General features: G+C 40.4%; 1 protein-coding gene across 1 annotated transcript in view; it reads left to right on the top strand.

Moving 5' to 3' along the window:
• Positions 1-12,820, top strand: part of DOK5 (docking protein 5) — a 42,661-nt gene that overhangs the window by 17,798 nt on the left and 12,043 nt on the right. The window contains exons 2-5 of the mRNA XM_082007090.1: positions 3,090-3,197; positions 10,983-11,097; positions 11,198-11,317; positions 12,061-12,250. Coding sequence (XP_081863216.1) covers positions 3,090-3,197; positions 10,983-11,097; positions 11,198-11,317; positions 12,061-12,250 — 533 coding nt within the window. The remainder of the gene's footprint in view (positions 1-3,089; positions 3,198-10,982; positions 11,098-11,197; positions 11,318-12,060; positions 12,251-12,820) is intronic.

The raw sequence follows: 12,820 nt of genomic DNA, 5'->3' as shown, positions 1-12,820 counted from the left end.
ATAGGGAGAGCTTTGTAAGTTTTAGGTGTTATGCAAATGACAGCTATTACTGTTCTCTCTCAGCACATCAGATCCTGATTTGCTGTTTGGATTATCTAATCGCTGTCAGCCACTATTTGGAGTGGAAGTAATTACAGCAGTACTTTCAACTAATTCCTATTCATGGAGTAGTAGTGAAAATGTTGATTTGAGGATAAGGGAGCTAAGTATTCATGACAGAATAGGCACCCAAGAGCATTTGGGGCTGGTTCTTGTTGCTGCTGTCAAAACAGCTGTAGCAATGTAAACAGTTTGCATGCCATCTTCAACTTGAAGAAATACTGGCAAGTCTCAGACACGTACTAGGTCATGATGGCATCAAAGACCTAATTACTTGCTCTGTATTGCAGCTCATAACATGGTCTATGATTAGCTCTCCATCTTGGGCACAACGTCATCTCCTGTGCGTTGACTGCATTGAAGGGCTTTCAGTGCTCCTAGGCAGGTGCTGCCAAGTTTTTTATTCATAGAATCATGGAATGGTTTGGCTTGGAAGGGACTTTTTAAAGGTCACCTAGTCCAACCCTCTAATTGCTTTATTGCTAGAGGTTTAGGGTATTGTGTAGTTTATACTCAGTTAAGATGGTGCTGAATGTTCACCTGTGAGATATATGTGTCATGGGAACATAGAAATGGGACTGTGATAATAGTACCCATTCTCTTCAGGGTAAATTCAGGGAAATTCAGGGGAGGGACCTTCATGACCTGACTTTTCTCCAGTTTGCTTGTTAGCATCATGAATGCCATTTGTTCTTTATAGGTATAGTTACTTGGGTATGATGATGCTCTCCTGAGGCACTGGCGTAATGTATTCCAACCCTAGGACTCTTTTATTAGAGGATTGTAATATGGGATCGCAAGCAAAACTGAAAAGACCAGTATGTATATTGTAGGCTGATTTGGCTTTTGCATCCTTGGAGGTACTTAAATGTAACAGGTTCCCCCTCCCAGCTGTGCTCTGCTTCTGATCTAAATTCAAGAATTAGTCTTGGATTAGTCATTGTTGAACTGCAGTAATAAATTCCAGTAGCACCAATTTATAACCATCTACCATGCTTGACTGGAGTTGATTATTAATAGTACTTATGCTCCTAGTGGCATATGGAAGGGCAATAACCATACTAGATCTGTGCCCAGCTGGCGGCAGAGCAAAACTTTATTTGCTTATTTATATTAGAATGTTATTTTCCTTTTCTGCCCCTAATTCTGTGTGCTGGTGACTTTCTGTTGCAGCTACAGCTTTGAGATGCTTGCTGACTCAGAGACGTGCTTCTGAGTGCAGATGGTCCGAGTAGGATATCATCATGTTGTAGCTGTTGGCCTCGTGTGTGTTGTACAATGGCAAATGCATTACTAAAGGATTCTGTTCTCGTCTGTGGGCTTCTAATTGCTACAGTTAAAACTATAGGTTTTTTTAAAAGCAGAAGGGCTGAATACTTAAAATTTTACAGTCTTTTGGGTGGGTTTTGGAGAGTTTTTCTTGTCAGGTTTGATGAGGCCTAGCAAACAAGATTCTCAAAAGGCAAATGTAGAAAGTCTCTTCCAGTAGAAGCGGGTGCATATCTAAATTGCTTTTTTTTGGTGGTAATCTGTCATTTTGGTCAGTGTCTAGTAATTTTTGAACAATTCAGTTGAAACCCTTACATTAAACAGAACAGGTTGGGTGGCCAATATTGGAAAATTGGAAGAAAATCTTGATCGATTCAGCTTATGCCTGGCATCAGGGCAGCCTGTCCATATGCTAAATGTTTCTGCAGCCAAGTGGGCCAGGAGTATGAGTGCTCACATGTGAGGCAGAATAATAAAGCTTGGAGGGAGTAATGTGGTTCCCTGAACAGCTTTATAGAAACAGCTAAAAGTCGATGAAAGAAGCACAGCTAGTCAACTAACAATCATTTTCGGGTACAGAAATAAAGATATAGCTGCTTTTCATGGACATAGTTGTTTTGTGCTGAAGACATTGGTTAGAAATCCATCAAGGGTTCAAAGGATGGAGTTGCTTTGTCTGCTGGTTATCTGTTGGGTGCTGGCTTAGCTGAAGGCAGTGAGATGTTTTGATGGGTCTCCTCACTGGTCACTCCAGTGAATTTGTGCTGCACTGGAGCTCTGCTGGAGCTGTGAACCACTTGATAATGGCTGATCAGATTTTTTTCTTTGAAATCATACTAATTTTAGTGGCAGTTTTCTTTTATTTCTAACTTACCAGGTGTTACTTTGGAATTTACTGACTAAAGGTAGGCTGTGAACAGTTGGCAAGGCTTATAATTCTTTTCTTCTATACAGACAGTATGTTATCGAAGTTGAGAGCTATGGTTTTGAATGTAAGAGGATGGTAGAAAGTGCACCACAGTTAAAGAATAGGTGGGAAGATTGCAAGAAATAGTAGCAGAAGTTTGAGAGATGATGTGGCTTAATGCTGTAGATGGAAAGGTGTTTTTTCAGCCACTCTGCACAGCCAGAGTCTGCCCCAAGTGACCTGAATTTAAATTTTACTGGATCTTGAAAGCAAAATGCTGGTTGTCAGAATGGTCCTGGGTTCTACAGTTAAATGATCTGTCTTTTTCATTACCCAGTAATTTAGTTCCTTTTCCTTATGTATCCTCACTTACCCTTATAGATAGAATATACACTTACAGTTTTATCTTTCATACTGGCAGGTCCCTTCCTACCTGTCTGCTGAAGCTTTCTTCATGTCTGTCTTATGCACGCAAGACTGGAACCAGTAACAAATCCACATGGAAAAGTGTGTCACTTTATTTTTAAAAAACTGTTTACTAGAAAGCCCTGCCTTCGCAAGCATAATTACAGCTCTTTCTTCCTAGCACCTTTCGTGCAAGCATGCACTGCCTTCAAGAATTTCTGATTGTATCGTAATTCAAAAGAAATAGGATGTACCTATCCGTTAGCTTGATTTTATGTTTTGTCTAAGCTACTGAGAGTCATTAATTGTAGCTCCAGAGCAACAGCTGATTTATGAGTTTAACTTCTATGCAAATATTAGTAATATTCAAGTCATTTGAGATGCCAAGTTTACTCTCTTGTGTTTCTAGATTTACCAGAGATGCTGGTTAGTATTCAAAAAAGCTTCAAGCAAAGGGCCAAAGAGGCTGGAGAAATTCTCAGATGAAAGAGCTGCTTACTTTAGATGCTATCATAAGGTAAGAATTGGTAATACGGTTGTTTCTCAAACTTTTTTTTTTAACGTACAATCAAGAATAAAATCTGAAGTTTACATGTGTTGATTAGCCTGAAAATTGGAACTTTTTTTACTATCGAGGTCCTAAACCCACTTGTATGTTGCTTCATTCAGTGAAATAGAGGCAGAGTAAGTGTTCTATTTTCTGCTTTGTAGCAAACATCTAATGTAGCTAACATTTAAGCTAATGGAAAATGACTTTATTTTTAGAGAAGATGTCCTTTCCTCTCCTCAGCCCTTTAAAAATAGATCTGAAATACTTTGCAGTGACCACTGCTCTTCATAATTACTGTAACAACCATCAAAGGTAACATGTAAATTCAAAAAGCTGGGTACTTAGGGGTTCCCATTTTACTAGGATTTTGCATCTGTGGGAAGACAGTAGACAGCTACAGAAATGAAGGGCGACGTGCAAATTTTTCTTGCAATGATTGTGTGAAAATCTTTGCTAAATTCACCGGTATTAAAAGAATCGAGTTTTTCCCCTCTAATCACTTCTCTGGAGTTATTTGCACATTTCATATTCATCTGAGAATTTACATGTGTAATTCTCCTGGGCATGGAGATGAAAATAAGAAAGTCTTTAATTTATAATCATTGTTGGCAAAAGCTTAATATATTGGAAGATTAGGAATTACGTGCATAAATTCCTAGGAGTCAGTGAGCACAACTCAGCTTGAGGCTGATCTACACTTACTCACTTTGACATACGTTTAGGAGGAAATCTTGAGGGAATACTGAATCTGAATTCAGACTTGTCTGTCTATATGCCATGTAATTTATAATTGATTGGTCCTAAAACCTGTGGCTATTCGTAGTAAGTCATGTCCAAAAATAGTTCATTCAAATTTATACTAAGCAACTTTCAAAAGTAATAAGTGCATTTTTTTAAAATTTGATGTGTATGATGGTTGCACAGTATGTATAAGACAATTTCAGCTTTGTGTGAAATGCTGCATAAATTATTGATGCAAATCTGTATTTTTTCTGTTGATGCAGTATATTAGCAGCACACGGTGACTTGAAGTTCACATTAGGTAATGGACATGAAATCCAAGAAGAATCTAAATGAGGCTGGACGTTTTTCTCTTCTTTCAAGAAGTCCTATAAGTTAGCTATAGGTTAGCACTTACTTGTCATGTATATAACCTAACAGCAGTTTCCTATGTCTGGATTTGCAGACTAAAGCACCATAGAAAGTCTCACTAGTTCGGGGGGATTTGCAGTTATAAGTCAAGCTTAGCCTACAGTTAACAGTTACTTAATTTTAAACTATTGCTCCTTCTATGAATTTAGTTTCTGCATTTTTCTGGTAACTTATTTGACAGGAATAAACAATGGTCAAACGCCCCAGTCAGTCACTGGGGAGTGACTGTTTACTTTAGTAGCTGCAAAGTTCATGATTTCTGCTTTTGAAAGCTGTAACTTGTAATTGTACATAATTGGATCTGTAATATTAATAGTTATAGACATTAAAGCAAACCCTAGTCGTGGCTGAAGTTTTGAGAGACATTGTCATAGCAGTAAGACATCTTACACCACATTTTCTGTGGTTTTTATCAATATATAGCCAAATCTAGGGGTTATTTCAAGCAGGATGAAGGCGTAAACCCAAATGTCTTGAGGGGAAGTGGGCAGAGAAATTTTTACCTTTTGGAGGAGTAAACCAAATTTGAATGCAGTGTGTACTCCTGAAAGCACTGATTCCAGCGGGAGTGACCTGATAGATTATTTCCTAAATCTCCTTTGGGGGGCGGGTGAGGAATCTTGGGGTCTGAGTCTTAAGCTGAATATACCTGAGATGATCAGTCTGAGCTTCTATGGTTTTTTGGTGCCTTGGACCTGCCGAGCGAGACTGCCAGCCCCAATCACTCCAAGCCCTTCTCATAAACTTGTGTCTGCTTCAGGTCCCAGGTATGGAGACCCGAATTAGGGGGTGCGATGCTGAGGTTTCTGCCAGGAAGCCTGTAGTCCCGCTGTACGAAATGGAGAGATGTCTCTCCCCGGCACCGCGCCAGCGCGGAGGCTGTGGACGCGCTTGCTGAGCGCCGCTGGGGCGCGGACCGGCTGCCGGCGCGGCTGCGCTCTCGCGCTCCGCCTCTGTCGCTCCGCCGTGCCGCCCCGCACCGGAGCAGCGCGAACCCAGGAGAGTGGTTTAAATGTGACCGCTCGGGGCAGTGGGTTGTCACTTACGCGGTGCTGCTGTTTGGCAGCGGGGCTCTGCAGTGTCCCTTTTTTTCCCCTGTGGTAGTAAATGAGGCTTTCTTCTAGTTCTGGAGTCATCAGCTGTACAAGTTGACGGGTTCTGTTTATTTTTAATGAACCTTACTGCAAGGAAGCTGATGAATATTAAATAGCATTTTCTGGCTAAAATGTGTTAACTTACGAAAAGCACAGGTGGATAAAACTGAGTTTCTTTCTAAAATAAGCTTTGTAAATGTGTGAAATTCTGAGGTGGTGAATGATGCAGCTTCTAACAGTATTAAATATGAGGTGTTGAAAAAGGAGAACGTGTCACTGCTGCTCTGTGCCGCTCTATAGTTGAACTGATTCTTATAAAAAGCATTGTTAATTATTAATTAAAAAAACCCAACCAATCAACCCAATATGGCAGAGTCTTCAACTAACTACTCGTCACCTGGTTTTGATATATAACATTAATATTTGCTACTCGAGACATCATCCAGAGTCTAGGATAGTCATTGCTGTTGTCTTGATACACATTTGGTCAGCAAGAGCAGCTGTTGCAATAACAGCTTGATGGTGTGTAGAGGCTTTTCTGTGACTATTCTAATTCTGTCACTCCTGGGCAGAAGGCTGCTTCTCGCTGTCTCTGACAATAAAGTTAATCCTACAAATGAGAAGCCCAGCCAGTCCTGTTAACACGTCAAGTGTCACTGTGCCGTAAGCTTGTGCTACTGAATCTAAGGACAAGTGCAGTTCAGTCTGATAGAGGAAAACCTCACTTACAGATTACTGGTGTTTCAGAAATATGGTCATTAACTTCCTACTTGGATTCTGAAGTGATTCTCAAATGCTGCTGGAAGCAGCATCAAATCTAGAAAACTGAGGAGCCCCCGCCTACCCCATCAATCTCTGGAAAGGTTTAATCCGTCATAAAACTGTAAAGTGTAGAAAAAGAAAAATGATGAATGGAGCTAATTTTTCAGTAGCACCTGCCTCCTTCACTGAAGTGTTAAATTGTTTCATTTTGTTGCCTTTTTTTTTTTCCCGTGTGATGAATTAAAGTGCAAATGTTACCTTGATTTATTAGTGGAAAGAGGCTGTCCAGAGCATTTGTGCTGTCGGCACCCTGCTGGTACCAGTCCCTGGAGCTGAGTTGCTGTGGTCTGAGACCCTACAACATCTCCTTGGCACCTTTATCCAGTCACGGTCTCTCCTTTATCCACCTGAAGTCCGGGTCACAAGCAGGGTTTCTGAGGTGTCTCGGTGGTGTTGCTGTTATATTGGGGGGGGTCCGGTTTGTTCGCATTTGCATGCATGATGTGTGTGTCCTCTTCTGCAGCCCTGCACCAGGGGCTGAATTTTGACATCCTTGCCACTTGAAGTTTAAAACAAGAAAGAAATAAGTACTTTTTTGGTATAATATTGACCTTTAACCTTTCCACTTTTGAAAAATAGAACAAGATTAGAAAGTAAAGTGTCCTAAAATACAGGTCACCTGAGAACAGTCATCTGTAGCTTATGAAGTGAACTGGCAATTTGCATACACAAAGCAAATTGCCCACTTAATTCATTTGGTCACACGAGGGAGAGAAAATAATTAGGATCCAGGCTACAAAATCTATGCTGAAGGTTGCCTTTCAGGTAGCTGTCTGTTTTTCACTTGTTAAATGTAAATAATCAACCACAAATTTACCATATACTTTAACAAAATAATATTGGAGGAAGCAAGGAATTCTTATTTCTCCAAGTGACTGTTGACTTCAGTGTGCCAGAAGAATCCTTAATATTCCAATACAAAACCAACTAATTGCATACGGCTGACAGGAATATACTGATTCCTTGAGGGGATCTAAGTTTTAATCCGATTGTATTAATCTTGCCTTTAAACAGCAGAAGTAATTTAAACAGTCTTTCTGTCTAGTTATGGAATAATCCATTTGGAAAATTGAATTGTGTAATTTGTAATTGTTTTCCAGGCTTGCTAATGCAAAACTGTATTGGTAGCAAATTAAATGTTTAAAGTATGACCACTCTGCTAATAACTGGCTGTTAAACATTTATTTTAATGAATAGTATCACTTACTATGAATGAAAAGTCTAGTTTGAGGCTTTAGAAGAATTAAAGTAACTTGTCAGGATATTTTGGTATCTTCACTATAAAGCCGTACAGCAAGGCTCACTGCAAGTCTGCGGGGCAGGTATGTGTCCTTCCATATGGAAGGACATATCCTGTGCATGGCTCCACTGATCCTGTGAGTGAAGGAGCAGCCTCCGACAGTGATGGTAAAAACCGAATCGCCAATCTGGTAGTTGTTCCTGGCTTTAATTTCTTCAAATAAGCCAGTGTTGGACTACAGCGGGGTTATGGCCAGTGTGCGCAATTCTGTGTATGAGCACCTGAAAACCCGCAGCCAATGATTTTTCCCAGTGAAGAAGGAGAGATATAGACATGACTGTAGATTTTATTTATATATATATTTATATTTTAAATAAATATTTTAAAAACCTATAAAAATTTTAGTATGTGTTATATGCTTAGTAATTTAGATATGTACAGGCAAATCTTACAAGCAGGACTGGGCTGTAATTGCAGCAGCAGCAGCATTTTCCACTGAATGTTCCCCTGGCATGTCCTGGGAAGTGTTCTACCTGTACTCATCATGAGGGCAGTTTTCAGGAAGCCAAGACACAACCATGAAGTGCATAATTAAGATTAAAACACAAGACACTTGAAAAACATTGAACATGGCAGTTGTGTAGGCAATAAATACACTGCTTTGGGTTGTGTTCTGAAAGGTTGCCCATATTTGAGAATTACATACTAATTCAAACACTAGTTTGAATGCTAAAGACCATTTTTAGTAAACTCGGAGTTTGGCATGTTTTTGAAGGGAATGGGAGAGATGGAGGAATTTTTGCCTGCGTGTACCTGATCAGAGTGAAGTCTGCTCATACTGTTGGTTGGAAAATGAATGATTAATCCCTGTTCCTGGTTCAGAAGTCTTTTATGACACAACTCTGCAAGTATTTTAGTTTTTAATCTAATGCAATGTATTTCAATTATATGGATTGTCATCTTAACATAAAGGAGGCTTGAAAGTAGAGGAGGGGGAGAAGTATGCAAAGGGAGGTCTTTAACTCCTAAAAAAAAATCATTCTTCATGAGATTTCTCTGTTAATACTGTCTTAGGTCTGATATTTGTGGTTTAGCCACCTTTTTAGAATTTAATTTATAAATGTACGTTACTTATTGATCTTGGGCAAATAAATCATACATGAAATAAACTAACCACAAAAGCACTGTTTTGCAAGAACCTGGCAGGAGAAGAGTTATTTAAAAAATGCAAAAAAAGAAAACTTCATCCTCAAATATTTGCAGGTGTTTGGTGTCTGCTCCTGACTCCTTTCCAAAAGCGTGGTAGAGGGGATGTTAGCAGCCTGCCACTTCTTCAGTGTGAATTCAGTGCATGTGTGCCAGACAATTTGAACCATCTGTTGCATAAGGGTGAGCAACAGGAAGGCTATTTAGGCACCTGGGATGATGATGGCATTTTGAAGCACCTTGCTGGGTGGCACAGCAGGTCAAATATCAAGTGATCTTTAGACATCTCCTCCCTCGGGAGCGCAGGTGCGATGTTGAACCTTGGCAGCAGGAATAGCTTCTTGGCTAAAGCTGGATCTCGCCAGAAGGGGCTGTCACCGTACTGGAGAACCTCTGAGCCTCTGAAAGGTGAAGGCAACTTCAGCACTTCCCAAAAGGGAAGAGAGGGCAGCTGCTTATTGAGTATATTTTTGCCAGACATAAAAACCAGGTGCAACGAGGTTGTGTCCGGGACAGAAGGCATGCATGGGCTGAAAGACTGAATTCAAGCCACTCTTCTGCCTGCTATCACTTGTGCCACTGACTTGAGAGAGTCCCAGCCTGCCAGATTTTGTCCATCTGTTACTGTCCCCGTGTCGGCTAGGTTTGGTACTGAAGAAAACCTTAGTCTGCAACCAGCTGAGAAGAGAATAGAGTGTGTGGATGTTACTGTAGACATTTGTCAGAGGGTCAGAGTTGGGGTCTACCTGTCTGTCACTCTTCAAAGGGAGATGCTTTGGTGTCAGCTTGTGCAGCTCAGCAGAAGCAAATGCCGTCAGAAAATCTTCAGATGCATGTGAAGACTTTCAGTCCGTGCGCTGTGAAATGCCATTATGCAAGAGCTCTCAAGCAGTCAGTGCAGCACAAAATAGCCCAGAGCTGCCAAATGTTGTAGCTAGCATTTCTCCAAATATAAATACCCCTGTTTCCCAGTTCAGAACTAAAACATGAGTTACAAAGGATTTGATGATCAGTGAAATTAATGACGCAGTACTATTGATTTCAGTATTTCTCCAAGATATCGCCCAAGGGGTGAAATTGCCTGTAATTTTATTAAATGAGGCTGTGAGCCAGCGATCTTGGAGTGTGTTTTTGGTACATGGCTGCCGTGCTTTGCGGTGCAGTCAGCGTGCATTCACACAGGGCATAAGGTGATTCCTGGAAACACCCAACTTCCTGCACACTGCTGCGGTGTGCAGGCGTACGCTGGGTCCCTGTCCTGTCCCTCCTCTCTTATTCCAGCATCTAGCACTCAGAGGTAGGGACAAAGTGATGGGGAAGGGGCTTAGGATAGAGCTTTATAAACACATTAAAAAAAAAATCCTCATATAATTAAGTTGTTCACATTCACCCCTCTCTGTACACCCACCTGTACACCTCCCCTGCAGACTCGGGGAGAAGCCCCTCAGTCTGGGTTGCCCTTGCACTAACACCCAGGTCAGTGGCACACTCGTGTGCTCTCTATCTTCATCCTCTGCTCTTATGGTGACTTAGGGAGAGTTTTCGCTGAGAGAGATGAATTAACTGCTGATTGATACCCAGAAAAGCAAAATAGACCACTGTGAATACTGTGAAGGCAATAGATAAAAGAGCAATAATGTCTTAGATAATCTGCATTTACAAGTTTGTGAACCTTTAAAGCTAAAAAGCTTTCTAATAACTAAAACTGTGACTTTTTTTTTTGAGCGGACCATTTTAACAAATCCTCAACTTTCCATCAAAAAGTAATTTTGAGGGTAGCTTTTCACCATTCTTACAGTTTTGTCCTGCGTGATGAAAGCTGTACTGGAATTGGATTTGCTCCTCCAAATGGGTGAATCCTTTAGATTTGTACCTTCACCTCCTTGCTTCTGCTACATCAGGTTGGATGATGGAGTGATCACTCACTGGAGTGAGCTTTGATTCTACCCGCCTCTTAGCTAAAATCCTGTTCAGATGTTGTTGCACTGAAGCTCAGGTACAGACAAGAGAGATCGGGAGGATGTGGCTGCTTCATCATCCAGGGTCTCCAAGTTGATTGTTTAAGGTGATTCATGTCAAGGCTGCATTTCCTTAAGAGCAATCATAGGCATGTTCATGCTCTCTCACCTTTTCTCTGTTCTTTGCAACTCGATATAATTCTTTTCTCTCCTTCTCCAGTCAATAATGGATATATATTTTTTAAGGTCCTAATTAAAACTCTGAATTGTGCTTTTTCAGGTCACAGAGCTCAATAATGTGAAGAATATATTACGAATGCCAAAAAGCACAAAGAAACATGCTATTGGGATTTATTTTAATGATGATACCTCCAAAACTTTTGCTTGTGAGTCAGGTGGGTAAAATGGCAATGCACATTGGAAAACATAAGAGCATAAATTGTGAAATTATAAACGTATTATACCTACACACAGATTTTCTGGGCATTTATACAGAACTTGAGGCAGATGAGTGGTGCAAGGTGCTGCAGATGGAGTGTCTTGGAACGCGAATTAATGACATTAGCCTTGGAGAGCCTGACTTGTTGGCATCTGGAGTAGAGAGGGAGCAGAGTGGTAGGTACATAAATGTTGACCTTTTAAATCTTTAATTGCATTATTTTAAAGTGTTTTGAACTGTGCATATGAATATCAGAAATAAATTGGTGCAAAATTGTTTTTCTAAGCACTCCTTCCTGTTTTGTGTTGGGTTTTTTGGTTTGGTTTTTTTTTTGTTTTGTTTGGGGGTTTTTTTTTTGGCTTTTGGTTTCTTCAGTTGCTACCAGAGGTATTAAGTAAGGTAGCTAGAATTATTTTGGAATAGCACTTTTCTCTCTCAGACGAGTCAGTTGCTCTTGGAGATGGGAACTATTTTTTGTTGTGTGTTTTCATGTATGCTGTCTGTACAACAGTTTCAGTCTGTGACTGAGGCTCTTTGGCAACATAATAAGCAAATAATAAATAGTAGTAATTGCATGCAAAACCTCAGCCCATGGCTACTTCACTTTTCTATGCAAATTAACTAATTATATGCACACAATGTTATTAATTGTTTGCAAATATCAGGATTATGATGGTGCAGTGCTCTTTGGTATCTGAATGCACGCACAAATGTTTTGACACCCTTTGAGTGCAGCATTCTGACTGCCCCGAACATGGAGTTTATTGAGTTACTGGGTGGAATGGAGTCTTTGTTTTTGAATTAATTGTTTAAAGTGCAAATAAGATCTTGTAGTAGACTTGGAAAATATGAAATTCCTTTGATGACTTGTACATTTAATGGGCAGGGATTTTAGACTAACCTTTTGTTTTTCTCCCAGAGAGATTCAATGTGTATTTGATGCCATCCCCTAATTTAGATGTGCATGGGGAATGTACCTTGCAGATAACATTTGAGAATATCTGTCTTTGGGACATCCAGAATCCCAGAGTAAAACTCATCTCTTGGCCATTAAGTGCCCTCCGACGCTACGGGCGGGACCCATCCTGGTTCACGTTTGAAGCGGGGAGGTAGGTGTGTGTTCGCTACATGGCATTGTTTTCCTTGGTGGTGCTGGGTGGTGCTCTGGACCACTTCTGAAGGTTGTTGAAGGACATCAGAGCTTATCTTCAGACAGAGGCTAGTCCGTACCCCCTGCTAAAAAAAAAAAAAAATAAAAAATAGTATTGAAACAAATATAAAAACAAATAAAACCCCTCCTAATAGCAGGTTGCAGCTTGAATGGAAGCAGATTCCAAATAAAAGTGCCTGAGGATGGGAGTGGGAGAGCTATGGTATATTACTGTATAGGGTTGTTCTTAAATAAAGTGTTATATGACCCAGAGAATTGGATGGACAGATCTGGGAAAAAGGAGTGAACATCATTCCAGAATTTGTACCATGTGGGCCTTTGGGCACAGGGTTATGGGTTCTGTACACAGAGAAGTGGAGTTTGAAGTTGAGAACAGTGGGTGTCAAGCTGTTTCCCAGAAGCAAACTAAACTTGTTCTATATTGCTTCCTGCAGCTCAGTCTTAATCAGCTGTAGTATTTGCACGGCTGAAGTTGGAGCATTTATTTATTGAACTCAGCCATCTGAGG

This window comes from Phaethon aethereus (genome assembly GCF_964289735.1).
Source record: "Phaethon aethereus genome assembly, chromosome: 16".
Taxonomy (NCBI): Eukaryota; Metazoa; Chordata; class Aves; order Phaethontiformes; family Phaethontidae; genus Phaethon; species Phaethon aethereus.
Note: the sequence above shows the minus strand (reverse complement) of the source record. Positions and strands in the feature narration are given on the sequence as shown.